Source organism: Gambusia affinis, linkage group LG21, assembly GCF_019740435.1.
Source record: "Gambusia affinis linkage group LG21, SWU_Gaff_1.0, whole genome shotgun sequence".
NCBI classification, from domain to species: Eukaryota; Metazoa; Chordata; class Actinopteri; order Cyprinodontiformes; family Poeciliidae; genus Gambusia; species Gambusia affinis.
The window spans coordinates 19727783-19743482 of NC_057888.1; the positions used below are offsets into that span (position 1 = coordinate 19727783).

Here is a 15700-nt window from a genome sequence, read left to right on the forward strand (position 1 = left end):
GCTGAAGCCTTCAGATTTATATTTGTTATCATAAAATGTAACAACATAAGATGTTGCAGATTGATGAATGTGTTTCTGTTGCATTAAATCACTGCATGTGGGTTCATCATTACACTCTCAGAGTCACCCTGAAGAAGAAAAGAAATATGAATCAGTCAGTTTGTCAAGGTCTCAGTAGTGGGGATGTTCAGGGCTGCCAGGACTCAGTCTGAGAGTTTGATTTATTTTAGAGGGAAAATGACTAACTTAAAACTCATCTGACACTAAAGTCCAAGTCAGGAACCATTCCAACCATCCTAAATGACACTTCAATAAATCTAGCCTTACATGACTAATGATTAAAGGTCCCATCAGCTCTCTAACATTAAAAATGTCCCCAGGCTGATTTCACTGTGATCCTGACTGGTGGAGTTCTAACGGGCCTTAAATGACATGACTGAGGCTTGTAAAGTTTGCACATCTGCCTGATCCATTGTTAACAGAGGAAAGACTGAAATCTAAAAGTAAACACATCAAAGATCAGAGCTGATAGAATCTGAACAAAGCCTGAACATTTTACACCAATAATCTCTTTAACTGCATAAACCGAGAAAGGAACTGACAGAGGAGAGTGGAAACAATGACACAGTGAGTCGTTTCTAAGCAACGGCTGCATATAAAACTCACATATGAACTGATGCCACATTAAACTGCAGCAGGCTAAACCTCCTGTTCTGGATCCATTGTGTTAATTCTTTACACACTGAGAAACACATCAGCTCAGCAAGCACAGGCTCCAAAGGTTATTGGAATTTGGGGATAAAATTAATTCTTATTAAACCTCTTTCACACAGAACTGTATCAAACACTGTTGAAGTGAGCAGGCAGAGATTTGTTGAAGTCATTCAAAGCAATCACAAAAGAAAGGCAGAGAACATGTGTTCTGCATGTCTAACATGGAGTTTTAACATGCATCTCCATGACTCCAGGTGGGACAATAAATAGTAAAGTTGTGTACATACATAGCTACGTTCTCCATGCTGATTGAACACTTCCAAATGGCCCCGGTGGCAGCAGCCAGGAGCTGCTTGTTCTCTGCTTTAGAGAGCAGTGACACCAGAGGCTGCAGGCCGTGGTGGCTGCGGACCAGATCCCGGGTCAGTTTGTCTTCTGCACACTGTGAAACAAACAAGAGATCTGAGAGAGATCTGCAGTCTGGATCTATTCAGTAGCACAGAGATCTGGTGTTTGTTTTAGTGAAGGGCTTCAGTCCAAATAAAACGACCTCTGTTTTCACCAGGATAAACTTCAGACCACTGCGCAGAGCAGAAGATAGAAAACCAAGTACCTTAAAGATTGCACTGGCACAAAGCATCTGGAGCTCCTCGTTTTCACTGCTCAGGTTTTTCACCAAGTCCTTCACCATCCCTTCATTTTGAATAGCAACTCTGTAATTTTTCTGTAGGAACAGAAAAACACAACAAAACGACATAAGCATGAATAAATATTCAAATAGTTTGCTTCCTATACATGCTTAAACATCATCAAAAACCTTTAATTTATCATCATTGATCCAAACTGCAGCCAGACTGACTGTTGTGGGGAAACTGAACGTCTCCAGCACACAAGGAGAAACACTTCATCGAAGGAGTCAGTCTGTTTTTAAAGTTTACACTAAAAAAAGTTTTAAATGTTTTTAGATTTTTGTCATTAAAATGTCAAATAACTTCTACATTGGAAATTCATTGTTTGCTGTACTTCCAGGCATACCTATAAAGTGTCATCATCTGCTGGAGTTTGTTTTGATTTGTCACATTTGGTGTTCAGAATTTGACTCATTCATCAGTTTTGATATTCTCAGAGTTTATATATGTTTTGTTTGGCTGTTGTATTTTAATCCTTGTTGTTGTTTATTTTGCTGTCCAGCCATTTTTCTCTCAACTCCCACTCGTACCTGGTTCCACTAATCACCTCCTGAGCTTTGTAAGTCTGCCAGTTTCTGCTATAACTTGTCTTCTGTTTCTTTGTCACACCTGTTTCCAGCCCTGATATTTGTCATTGTTTCATCTCCATTTATGGATTTTGTAACACCACCATTTTCCTGTTCAAGGACTCAGTTTCCATTTGAGTCCTTGAACTGCTAACGCTCCTAAATGTTTAGATTCCAAAACAGGAAAAAATAAGAAAAAAAAAAGCACCACAGACGTTTTACCTACGCAAAAAATATTTAATGACAAAATTAAATTAGTAAAAGTTTGTAGAAAGCTTTACTAGTTTAAATTGGATTAGTCAAAAATAGAATAATATGAACCTGAATCTCAGTGATTATTTACAGCAATGACTGTTTCACAGAATCAGATCAACATGTTTTATAAAAGAACAGCATTTCTGGATACAGAGGCTCTCCTCACCTGTGAGGCACATTCCTGCAGTGTTCCCACAACAGGGATCAAAATTTCCTCATATGGAGACCTGAGCAGCAGTCCCAGCAGAGGGATGCCCCCAGCTTTACGAATGGCCTCCTTGTTCTTGCTACTTTTGCTGAGGCTCCACAGAGCCGAGGCTCCACAGCGGGCCACCTCCAAATTCTTCTGAATGACTTCTCCCTGTTTTGCTGCGTAAGGGAAGCAGTCCAGCAGCTTCACCTGATCAGAAAGAAGATCCCAGACTTTAAAACAACTCAGTGAAACTGACATGATTCCAGAAACTCCTTGAGGTTTGCTTCCTACTTTGAGGTGATAATGGAGGGTTTCAAATAGGAAGAATAAGTAGTTAGCCATGATTAATGGTGTAATTAAAACTCTTATTACCACTGGCTGTGCAAGAATGAAAACAGCAGAGATGCAAGAGAGAAAAGATGGACAGATGGTGATGTTAGAGCTGAGAAGCCTAGTGTGACAGTTATGAACTTCAGAGTTTGAACCCATACTTTCTGACCAGTGACAAAGCTATAACGCTCTGCACAGTTAAAAGGTAGAACAGTATTAAAGGAATCCGCCTTGTGAGTAACTCACATATGAGCACATTCGATTTGGATCTGAGGAAAATATACAAGGGGTGGAGGCAGTTTGGGTGCTTCCTTTTGGAAGAAAACAAAAAGAAGCAAACATCCATCATTGCGAGATGAGACTCACCAGTTTCCTGATTCCTCCATGTGTCCTCACTATTCTTCTTGCTCTTCTGAACTTAGCCACATGGGCAATGGTCTCAGAGGCCAAGGCCTGCAGCTCCTTCACTGGTAAGTCCAGGTTGTTCACCATCCTCTGCAGGCCTCTCATGTTTACAATGGTCTGTCGGATGATGACGTTCTGGCTGATCTTTGACAGGATTTTTAAAGATCCAATCTGATCAAATGACAAAAGCAATGTGTGGGGAAAAAAAAGAAAGTTGTTACTTTACAATAACTGTGATGAAACAGGAATATATAAAAGTTAAAAACTCAGCTGTATTTCCAATAAAAGTAGTCAAAAAGTCAGAATAAAAGCAGTTCTGAACTGAATAATCATTCCTGCACATGAGCAGGTTAAGTCCTGGAATTACTATGTCTCACAAGAAAGTTGAGAGATTGAGAGTCGAGTGTCATGTGACTTTATAGACTCACATAGGTCACTGGCAGATCACCGATGACTTTGTTGTGATTAACATTTGACCTACACATGCGCAATGATTATCATTTAGTCCTTGAGGAATCTGCTCTGGCGGTCAAACCGTAATCATACTGCTGAATAAAGGCTGCATATGTCTTTAACAGCCTGCTCCCTATACCAACACTCCTGTTACACTAACTAAAACCCATACTGACACATTGAAGCAGTTAATGTCATGACTGCAATCCATCCAGGTCCAGCTTAAGTAGAGCTACTCACTTTGCTTCTGATGTCTGTAGTATCCAGCAAGTTAAGGAGGAGGTCCAGTCCACCTAGGTCCAGGATGGCCAGTTGGATGACCTCCTTCATTAGATCAAGTTCCATCATGGCACAGAGAACAAGCACAGTGGCTGTCTGGTCTGCTGCCTAAAACGACGTTTATCAAACAGGAACAAATAAAAATGGAAGAGAACATTCAAGGCTAAAAGGGATTGATGCAGTGCTCATAGCATTACTCTATGTGCAGGTTCTCTCTGATTCACTTTGACTGGACGTGTTTGGTTGTTACTGCAGGCTTGTACATAGCTGTGTGGTGGTAACCACTGAGGGAAACATTTATTCTACAGAGAGAATGAAGCTCCTGGACCAGAACCTGACACTGTGTGGAATATTGTGTTTAAATGCTTGTCTTGAAGTTATTATCTTTAGACCTAAAGAGGAACGATCTAGAGTCAGCACACAGCTTCAGTCAGAAACTAGTGATCAGGCCTGAATGCAGGTTGTGGTGATGGACTCAGACCTGAACCGTCAGAGCTACAAATTCAGCCCATCTCCGGAAAAACATTTCCAGGATTATAAAATCTCATTCACTGATTGATTGTTATGCCTCTGCTGTGTTCTCCTCATAGCTAGAACTGAGTGAGTATCATCAGTACGAAAGAACAAACATAGAGGTGTGGAATAAACACATTTCCTTGAAATGTCAATTATCTAATGATTTTTTCAAACAGGCTCATCAGTGGAGTCCTATCTCCACAATCTCAGTTGTGTGATCAGATCTTCTTCACAGAGCAGTTCTCTGACTCTGCAAGACAACAGGAACATGTTCTCCATATCATGAAGGTAAAACCTAAATGTGAACCATTTGCCCATTAACAGCAGAGGATCTACTGCTTCCTTTGCCTCCTCCATTCTAACTCTTCAAAGGATTTGCTGGGCCAGCTTCATACCTTGTAAAAACAAGAAAAAATGTGATGTTCAGGAGCGATAGCTGGGAAATCAGAAAACAGATCATATGTTTTTATTTTCAGACGCTTTGGTCTGGAGGGATTGTCGACATTCTTTAAAACATCGACACCATCTGAAGTCTCTTATGACAAAGGATTTCTGACTTTCCTTCAGCAGGATCAGAGCAGATGCTCCAAGACGAAAACATCCAAACACTATTCAACCTTAGAAGAAATTATTCAAATCAATGTAAACTGTTTAAAAATGATGCTTTCTTTGTCCTCAAGTGTTACCTGAGATTTATTTAACAATGTTTGTTTATTGAGCTATAACGTTCAGATTAGTTTTTATTAACTATAAACTTGTTTTCACATGTTGCTTAACTTCCAATAAAAGAAGATCAAAATAATTTCAACAGTAATAACCTCTGTAGCCATGGCATCACAACATGGTGGCTATAGAAGATCTACTGAAGGTTTAATGAATATTAAAAATATGAAAGAATCTTTTTGGAGGTCATTCTGTAATCATCTTTGAGGAAATGCACACGGGCAAAGGAAACAGCATTAGCATGAGTTGGTACCGAGGCTCTGAAGGAGTTGACCCACTGAGAGAGTAAAAGTATTCAAGATAAAGTCTCTAGAGCTGTTAAAATATGCCTAAATAAAGCAGAAGATGTCAGTATATAGGCTGCACAGTGGCACAGTTGGGATAGCATGTTCTCCCTGAGCATGTCAGGGTTCTCTCCAGGTACCACAAAAACTGTCAGGAGGATTAAACTCTCTAAATTCTCCTTAGGTATGGGTGTGTGTGTGTGTGTATGATAGACACAACCCCACAAGCATGTTGGATAATGGATGGATGTCATATCTATGAAAATGTCATAAGAGTGGTCTTTAGAGATCTGATTATCAAGTGTCTGAGTGAACAACCTGAGACCTGAGACGGAAGTCAAAGAATAAAAAGTCCCCAAATATGTTTGGATGTAGATTACTCCGTTAATTCTTAGAGTTCAGCACCACAGTGGCATCAGGTGCATAAATTAGTGATTCTTAACAAGTTCTTCTAGCTGTTATGGATCAGTTTATAGAAAAGTTTCATCTTCTTGTTTGATGAAACTTTGTAGTTAAAAGAGTAGAGCTAGTCTGAAGGATAAAAGCATCACCAAAAGTTTCTTTCATGAACTTGATGAGCTTCATGAACATTCCTTCCACATGTTGCTGCTTCTCTCCCTGCAGGTTTCTCTGCCTGAGCTTCTAACAGCAGAAGCCTCCACGTGGCTGAATGAAGGTCTTCTTGTAATCGGGTTCCTCTGGAGCTGCAGCTGGGATTCTGCAGACACAGTCTGACCTGCTGCAGCTCCAGGCCAATAAATCACAGCACTAAAGATGTGGAGCAGGAAGGAGGTGAGCAGCACAGCCAGTGAGGCCCTGTTGACCCTTTATGCAATGCTTTTCTGCATGTGACCTGGACATGTTGTTAGAAGGAGTGAATATCTGTGTTAAGTGTGGTGCTCTGATCTGCAGCGTTGGGTTGGTGCAGATGAATGCAGGTGGCTGAAAGAGCTTTGTAGATCTTAATGTCAGAGAGGAAACCTGGCAGAGTTTGAACTGATGAGGACAGATCAGTGTTCAAACTGCAGGTTCAGAGTGACGATCTCCCAGTAACAACAACAATCCAGACTCTGGATGCTGGTAGAACTGGACAGAATGATTGATTACTGGATGTCCAATAAAATAAAGCTGAATCATTTAAGAATTATCAGTGTCTAAAATGTTAGATCTTGATCTAATCTTTGACTAAATCTTTCTTCTAGTTAAAGACCTGACTAGAATAAAGATCTAGTCAGGTCTTTGAGTTGAGAAATGCTGTCATCATCAAAGAGGAAAATGATGTCATCATTAAACTTGTGAGAATAAATAATTATTAGAAAAATAAAGAAAACCATCCGATGTTAGAGGACAACATGATGAGTCAGAAATGAGCTTCTGGTGAGAAAACCTGCTGCTACTGACTGCTTTATGGATCAGTTTTATTGCAGCAATCAGTCATGAAGATCTGAGAACAACGCAGCAGTTCTGCTTCTGGCCAGCAGAGGGAGGAAACCTTAATGAGGACACGGCTTGCATCAATCAGCTACTGTTAAATTCATTAGTTTAATGAAAATCTCAGTTGATATTTAAACAAGTTAAAAATCATCTTCCTAAATTATCTCTAGTTTTATCAACTCAGTTTCTTTCTTCAATAATTAGATTGACTCTTTAAAATCTAACAGTATTTCCACCTGCTGCTTCCTTCCTGTTAAAATAAATCTGTTTATAACAGGGATGATGAAACGAAGCTCATACATTAACACTGATGCACTAGAAACTGGAGAGGGAAGTGAGAATTATGTAAATCAAACACATGAATTTATGTTTGTCAGAAACTGACTTCAGTTTGCATTCTGGATGTTGTGAGAATCAACATGAGCCTCATAGAGGAACAGGTCTGCAGCCGTCCAGGTAGAAAAACAAACACTTCAGACCCCTGAGCAAATATTCCCACATAAACATCATTAAAACATCAAACAGATCATGATGCATGTGTCGCTGTGTGAAAGTGTTTGACTTTCTAAACAACAAGCAGCAGTCTGTGGTGTAAGAGGGAAAAGATCTGCTCCTAAAATAAAGACAGATATTTAACTTGGCTCTTGCTGACTGGCAGCCACTGATGGTGACGATATCATAAAACAACTGCAGGTCAAAGGTCATAAATAACTGCACTGTGGGGTTTCCAGACAGAAAGAGAGCAGGGACGTGCTGTTTAGAGTTGCATGCATCTTTCTGATGCAGGAAAACACAAAACACTAAAGCCATCAGCACAAACCTGATGTTAAACTTTAAAATGTGTTGATTTTATCTGAATGTTGCCTCTTTCATATCATTTACATCTCTTTGTTCCTTTGCTGGAAATAGTGAATTCCTTTGAGACATGGAATTTCCTTCCAATTATTTTCTATTTTCTTCAGCTAAAAATTCCCTCACATAATTCCTCTTGACTGGAGAGTTTTCCACCAAACATTTCTTTCTTGGAGTGAGCAGGATCTCATTTAGCAACAAGCTCTGGAAGTCAGAAAAGAATCAGTTCCAACAGGACACCACAAAATTGTTTCCTGAACATCAAGCCCTTCAGTATTAAGATATGAAGTTATTTTTACTGCTGAAGAATGAAGTGTTAAAGTTATTTCCAATTTAATCTGTTTGAGTGATCACATATAGAAAAGGGATCAGAAAAAGGAGGAAGGAATCCTCAGGTGTTCCCAGTCAGTCTAGGATGCTGCTGCATCCAAATTAATATTCCCCGTATGTCCTGTCAAATCTATCATAGATAGATACAGCTGTCTGTCAGTTCTGCCTCCTGAACCTTGGCTCTGATATGCAAACCAAACAGGTCTGTGTCAGAACAACAAGAATCCAATCAAACACTTCAGGAAACATCTCCATCCAAAGCAGAGCTTTAAATAAGAGAAGTTGACATTGATTTCCTCTGACTTCCTTCAGTCACAGACTCAGATCACAAGTCTGGATCTAAACAGCTGGCGTGCTCTTATAGGAATACGGGTTTGATGAAAGTTTTGATTGGAAGACAGACGGACAGAAACAGAGCTCTGATTTTACTGCCTCCTGTCCGCTATGGCCTGCTTTGCCTGAGCCAGAAAAACTCACTACATTAGGATGAATGCTATCTGTGGAAGGAAACAACAGTGTTCTGGGTGATGTTCTCATACCTTGAGGTACTTCACCAGTTTCTGGACCTGCCAGTATTCAGACTGCAGTTCAGTGCTGGTGTCAGGACGTCGCTCTGTCTGCTCCTCTTCCTCGTCACTTTCACTGGAGCTCTCGCTGAAATGCTCCTCTGAGAAGGATGCTACTATGCTTCTCCTGAACACAAACAGCACATCTGTGACTGTAGGTAACCACATTTACAGGAGTCAGAGAGGATCCATTTCAGACAAAGGGATGGGCTGTAGCATCATGATTCATTCTGGGAGTTTAAATGGATAAACAGCCTGGCCATCCCACACTAGAGCACCCATTATCTATATTCATATTTAAGTTTCAAGTTAGAACTTCCACGAGGTCTAAGCAGCGGGAAAACACATCAGAATAATGTCACAGGAGGACTGGAGCTGTCATCATACAGAGAGCAAAGACTTGTTGAGCCATTTATGCAACCACAACTGCAGATGTTTCTTTAAAACTGCAGAGCTGGTTAGATCAGGAAAACTGGGCACTGTGGACCAATGAAATCTGCTCCAGGTTCAAATGAGAGGTGGTTCCAATAAACAGCCAGATTGCATTTCCAGGGAGAAGATTATCAGAGAGAGGAAGCTCATCTGAGTGGTTTTCAGGATGCGGCAGATGAACGCTCAATGAAGCTTCTCCAAAGCAACCAGAACTGTGGTGTCCTGCTGTGGTGGGAGCTGATGAGTGGACCGACCCTGGAGTCTTGACTGAATGGACAGAGAACGTGGCCAACAAAGAAAGCAGTCAGAGACGGTGGTTTAAATCAACTTTGAATCAACTTTAAAATGCCCGGTCTCCCACCAACGTTAACTTTGTTTGAGGAGTTTAGAGAAGTTCCTGTGTTGTGCATGGATAATACTTCTAGAAAGCGAGGTGCAGTCCTATGAATGATCTTGTGTTGAATCTGTCCAAAAATAGGGAGCAAGTGAAGAGAGTAGTGATGCCGTCATATTTTCTGACTGAAAATGCAAAAGAGTCTCTGTTTCATTCTTTCCTGATTGCCAGCGGCAGCAAACAGAGTGGATACGTCTCCTCCCACTCCACGCCTGTTGAGATTTAATGTAAACAAAGCTGAGCACATGACACGTAGCCCACCTGGGCGTGCGTCTATAAATAGAATGTGAAGGGCTAGATTTGGTGTCTTATCTTCTCGCTGATGACTTGGCGTGCTTCACAACAGTCCATGTTTTACGTGTTTATTGGTTTCTGCAGGTCTGAGAGTATTTTATCATCTGTGAGAGTGGACAGGCTGTCAGATAGTGTCTTCCGTTCAGAGCTACTGACATTGTAAGGATTGCCTCAACCGTGATCCAGGAGGCAGGTGGATGGAGAGTCTCCAACTATAAGTTGTCGGTCAGTTGAGAGAGTCGATGAGGATGCAAATGTTGGTGATTTTGGTACAGAAAAAACCCCAAGAACCTATTCTTCTACATCTGGCAGATTGATATTAGAAAGGTGAATAAACACTTCAGGAGTTTTATTTCATCAGGAAAAAGTAAAAGGTGAGAACAGCTCTGTATTCTCCTGCTGTATTTTAAGAACCGAACGGAACAAAACAAAGGGAGCTTTGGTTTCCTTCAGTGTTTCTGACCATCTCTTGTTCATTTATTGGGAATTTATTTCTATCACAACTTATGCTGCAGCTGCCATGTAAACATTTGCTGTAGTTATAGTCAGAGTTACAAATTCCAGCACCTTTGCTGCTTTTATTTAACAAAACACGAGCTTCTTTCTTCTGCAATGCTGTAAACTGGGAACATTTTCACCTGTGCAGCAAAAACTTTCCTTTGTAGACCCAGACAGGGAAATGATAATCTGTAACACTTACCTTCTCTGGGAAGCTGTAAGTCCAATTGAAGATGCTGCTGTGATTCCACCCTTCATCATGGACTTGGTTTTGGATCCCAAACGTTTCCTCTCTGCAAAGCTCATGGTGATGTCCTCTTCTTCTGCTGAACTGCAATAATTTCAAATAGGAGTCATTATGACCGCTTCTACTTTTTATCATCATCATTTATTAACAATCTGAGACAAGGCTGGTACTTTTTAGCCACTGAGATCCTTTCAACTTCAGCCAGTTTCTCCTCCACTGTGTCCACTTATAAAAGGCTCCAGCTGCAACAGCTCAGCTCTTTCTAGATCTATTTATCAGTCAGAGACCAGATGTGATCGCTGGGATTTTTCACAACTTCTCTTGGTTTGGTGTCTGTAATTGGGCAGACAGGGTTTCCACACTCTGAAGTCTTTATTAACTTTGATCACTGAGCCATCAGGAATATTACCACTGATATTCATAAAACATCCAATCATCTCTTCATAAAGAGTGACTGCTGGCAGGCATGCTGAGCAGATGTGGAGGGAGCTCAGCATCCTTCTGCTCCAAAGCTCCTCTGCACTAACAGAGGGATCACTGCCTCGCTCTCTTCATGGTAGTCTGGTTAAATTTAAAGCCACTTTTCTTACATCATTTCTCACTTACCTACACATATTCAGCACACCAAGATTCCTCCATCTATGACATGGTTCACGTTTCCTCCTGCCGTACAGAGCTTGCTGTACTTTCTCCCACTCTCGTTCTTCAGGCGTCTTGGGTTGGGCTTGTTCTATTTCATAATCCAGGTGTGCAACGTGAATACTCTTACGAGGTTTCTGTTCTACAAAATACTGATGGTGACAGAAAAAGACAGAGGTTAAAAATAGAGAACAAAGATTCCCTTTTATCAAATAGAATTAAATCTTGATGGAACAAATCTGTAAAGTTTGTCTGTAAAACTCTGAAAATGAAACTTATTAAACCCAAATGATCAGTTTGATTCCTGTTACTTGTGAAGATGTTTTCTGAATATTGTCCCAACCAACATCAGAGTTTATTTATATTTCATTGTTGGACAAAAAGGATATTAATGTCTAACAAAGTGTTGTCATGTCAGTCCAAGAAGAGTGAAATGAAAACAACAGAGCAGTTATTAGAGGCAAACGAGAAACCCTGAACTCCCATAAAATCCCTTGTGAACAATCTGCAGGCCTGCATCAGGACTGGGTCTTTACTGAGGAACTGCAACAAAAGAACATGTTCCCAAAGATTCCCAAAGCACAAATCCCTCTTTAATCATCTGAATAACATCAAACGTCTCCCATTCCTCAGAATCCAACTAAAAGCTCCCAGCTCAGTCTGATCTGAGCTGCTGTTCTTCATGGTCTGATTCTGGTTCTGGTTCTGGAGGATTTGAAACTCTAACAGCAAACTTTACAACCTGTAGAAAAATGCCAATGTGTCCGTATGAATGGAGAGCAGGTCACAGTTTAATCACAGACACCTGCAGGAACAGCTCAGACTCTGATTGGCTGTTAGGAGCTGCACATTGTTAAGGGCAGGAAGAGGAATGAACGTGTAAGTTTGCAGGTTGGGTTCACCATCAGCTGGAGCCAAGCACGGCCATCGTCTCTCATTAAACACAAAGTGACTCGCTACTGGAAACATACAAGTCAATTCACCCAACCACAGACTAACAGGAGGACTTTATTAGGCCAACCAAAATTCTGTAATTCTCTTATATGTGAAATGGACAAACGCCATGTGTTTGCTGAAGGGAACACTCCCTAGAATAAAATCAAACTCTGTTCCAGATGCTTTTAAAACGCTGTAAGTGAGAGTGATGTCGGAGAGTTCTGAGCACTAAAACCTATTTTATTGGTAGGTGTCCTAACGTCCCCTCTGGGGTCCTCTGGTCCAGAACTGCTGGTTAAACTTCAGCAACAAGCAGAAATGTTTGGAGATCAGCTGCTGGTGTCTCTGGCTGCTGCTTTGTGGGTTTGAGCTTCTGCTTTGCCATCAGGGGAGGAGCTGCAATGATGCAACTTTGTTTCCTCAATTAGAACCTGAAGAGAGCCTGTCCATAAGAATGACTGTGATTCCTAAATACCTCCCAGATATCATGCTTGTTGTTCCATTTCACTAGAATCATCAACAAACAACTTCTTTAAAATATCCTGCAGGGATAAAAACCTAAACTAACAGGACAGTGAGCTGCATGGATCAAAACAATGAAGGGATCTAAGGGGAACAGATCCAGACAATGATTTGTTCCACCACAGACTCCTTCACAGTTAGTTTTACTGCAGTTCTCCATCATTTTTATCTTCCTCAGGCTTTAGGCATCACCCTCCACACAGAACTCATAAAACATTAAAGCCTAAATGTCTTTTTTAATCGTGGCTCACTCTGGCACTGCTCATTGGTTTGCTGAAGTCTCTACTAACCTCACAAATATCTATGATGGCACCTCCAGGTCTGTCAACAGCTGAAGGAAATGAACTGAGAACCAACAGGTGACTATTTGCAGATCAGCAGTTCCTTGAGGAACATTTCAGTTCTTTATCCTCTCCTTTCCACTCAAACATTCAGACGTTCATCCTTTAAAGTCATCTTTCTAAGGTTCGTCTTACAGAAAGTAGTCGACTCTTTGAATCATTTTCAACCCAATACTTGAGCAAATAAAAAACAACATCCTGTCTGGGGAACCTGCCTGTGAAGTTTTCATTTATAGTATTCTAAATGTTCTGTGTAGATCCAACACAGCTTCATTCCCTCTGCTGAGACGCCTTTCTAGATGATTCAAAATCAAATCAAATCAAACTTTATTTGTATAGCACATTTCAGCAGCAAGGCATTTCAAAGTGCTTTACATCAAATCAAACACAATGCAACATAGAATTAACAAGAAAAAAAAAATAGGTAAGTGTGAAGGTTTTAACCAACAACTGTCTGCAAAAACTGGATGGGTTCAAGGACTGAAAAGAAAAGATCCACAAACAGAATCTCTGAAAGATCTTCTTAATCTCCTTATAATGCTTCAGATCCTCAACATCTCTGTAGATACACATTCATTCTCACTGATGCGTGACAGCAGTAATAATCAAACCAAATGTAGTTTTGTTGCTTGAGACACAGGCTATTCACTTTTTTTTTCGCTTATATGCATCACAGTTTTTAGAAATCCAATTAAATATCTGTTATGACGATCTCCATTTATTGAGAATTATGTCATTAATAAAAGGATTTTTCTAAAAACTTTTCCTTCAGTTTAAAACCAGAGTTGATCCTCAGAAATCAGGTGGAGAGCATGAAAGAAAACTTTCATGCTCTCCACCAAGCATCCGATGATCCTGTGATGATGGCACATTTTCCATCAACAGTGTGAGGAAGAGAACCCAAGATCAAATTTCTAAATGATTAATAGAGTTTAAGAACAGATGGAGTCCATTATTGAGGTCATCTGTTATGTTGTCAAATTACTCCAGTAGGAAATAGAACTACTGAATAAAACACACATATTTCAGTGTCTGGAACTGAGGAAAATCTGCCTCTATGCTATGTGTGTATATTGGCTAAAACCAGCCTTTACTGTTTTCACTGAACTTGGAAGAAAGCAGATCAGAAATGTTTCAACCCGGTGACAACCAAACAGTAGCTTGCTGGCATAGAAGAGCCCAGTGACTGATTCCTCACTCCTCACTCTGTTCAGCCACTGAACAGCAGATCAACAGCAGATCAAAGCTTCTTCATGGACAAAGAGGAATTATTTATCCCCCAAACAGGTTTGAGAAAAGACGTGTTGGTGTGTAGGCTTAGAAGCATCTTTTTCACTCTACCTGTTTTCTCATGTACTCTTCAAAATGTGGAGATACCCTCTTTAGAAGAGTTGTTATGTCTTCATAAGAATCACCTTGTTTCTCATAGAGACTCTCGTCTTCTTCTTTGTCCAACCCCTGTGGCAAAAACATGAAACAAAATATGATCATTAATTATAATAAAGCAGTGATTCAAACCAAACAGCTGGAGCTTAAAACAGTCTCTACCTATCAGCACATGAAACATTTCATTTCTTTTTTCTTGTTTATTTAATGCATAAAAACTGAAAATCGCAGCATTTGTTTTTCTACAAAAGCAAACAAACAGTTCTAAAATTACATTTTTGTTTCCAGTTCAGTAAAAATCAGATAATGATGATATGAGACAGAAAAGGGGATAATCTGGTGACCCTTTCAGTTTCTGACAGATTTAAAACTCTGTTCTCGATTAAGGAACATGGAACTCATTATGTTTCATGACCAATTTGAACTACATTTTATGATTTTGATGAAAAACTGAACTTTAATACACTGATTTACCTGACCTGATAAACCGTTTCAACTGTTTTACTGCCTGATGCTGCTGCTGCTTCTTCTACTCTTACCGCATTAAGATAGACTCCAGTAGAGCTGCAGGTGATGTACAGGGGCTCAGCGTCACATGGCTCAATAACAACGTAACAAATCTCACCGAGCAGCTGTCTCCAAGGTGGAGCACGACAGCCGTTTGGAAATTCATAGTCTGAAAGAAAAAAGAAACACACTTAACGTGAGCATAGAGGGCCATTTAGAACCTGCAGGAATCTCCCAGCAGACGTCCTACAGAGGAACTGAGGAAGATGGGAAGTCAAAGAAAACCAAGGATGGAAATAGAAGCTTGGGAAACTGAGGGTGATAATATAGAAGCTCTGAGGAGAGCAGCTCTGGATCATGAATCACATTTTCATTTCTAATGTAAATCATCCACTAAGAACCTCAGCCCCACAGTTACACTGCATCACTTCAACTTCAGCTTGGAGAGTTCTTGAATTGATTCTGCCGGAGAGCAGAAGGACATGGAAACTTGTGCTGCTTCATGCTTTGTTTTCAGTTAGACAACAAGCACCTGCAGACTAAAAACTGCAATAACCAGAATCTGTCAGATAGTATGACCTCCATGTTGGCTCCAGCTGCACAATATTACTATTTTTGTTATGGAAAAGCCAGCATTCCTGTTAATAGTAAATTGTGAAGAAGATTTCAACCTGATGTGTATCTCACTGACTTCAGCAGCCTCTTCCCCCCTTCAGTGCAGTACTCTTTCAAGAACTCCACTTCCTCCTCCACTGCGCTGGGTAAAAGGGTAGCATGTCTGCAGTCAAAATGTAGAAAGATAAACACAAGTCAAAGATCATATCTGATTCAGTCATGGTGCCATTTTTTATCATGCTGCCTGTTTCTGTCCGTCAGAACCACAGGTCACAGCAGATCAGTCTGAATGAGGACAGT

At 40.4% G+C, this 15700-nt stretch overlaps 2 protein-coding genes across 8 annotated transcripts in view; both read right to left on the reverse strand.

Moving 5' to 3' along the window:
- LOC122824145 (homeobox protein Mohawk-like) overlaps positions 1-15700 on the reverse strand; it is a 151071-nt gene that overhangs the window by 134024 nt on the left and 1347 nt on the right. The gene's annotated exons all lie outside the window — the stretch shown is intronic.
- Positions 1-15700, reverse strand: part of LOC122824144 (homeobox protein Mohawk-like) — a 51449-nt gene that overhangs the window by 33698 nt on the left and 2051 nt on the right. For 6 of the 7 annotated variants that reach the window (XM_044104391.1, XM_044104390.1, XM_044104392.1 and 3 more), the window contains exons 5-15: positions 15457-15563; positions 14818-14954; positions 14234-14350; positions 11061-11245; positions 10410-10538; positions 8563-8716; positions 3846-3992; positions 3114-3323; positions 2391-2624; positions 1328-1438; positions 1002-1156 (exon numbers count right to left, since the gene is read on the reverse strand). In XM_044104391.1, the coding sequence (XP_043960326.1) occupies positions 1002-1156; positions 1328-1438; positions 2391-2624; positions 3114-3323; positions 3846-3992; positions 8563-8716; positions 10410-10538; positions 11061-11245; positions 14234-14350; positions 14818-14954; positions 15457-15563 (1686 nt within the window). The remainder of the gene's footprint in view (positions 1-1001; positions 1157-1327; positions 1439-2390; positions 2625-3113; positions 3324-3845; positions 3993-8562; positions 8717-10409; positions 10539-11060; positions 11246-14233; positions 14351-14817; positions 14955-15456; positions 15564-15700) is intronic. The other variant, XM_044104393.1, reaches the window with a different exon arrangement.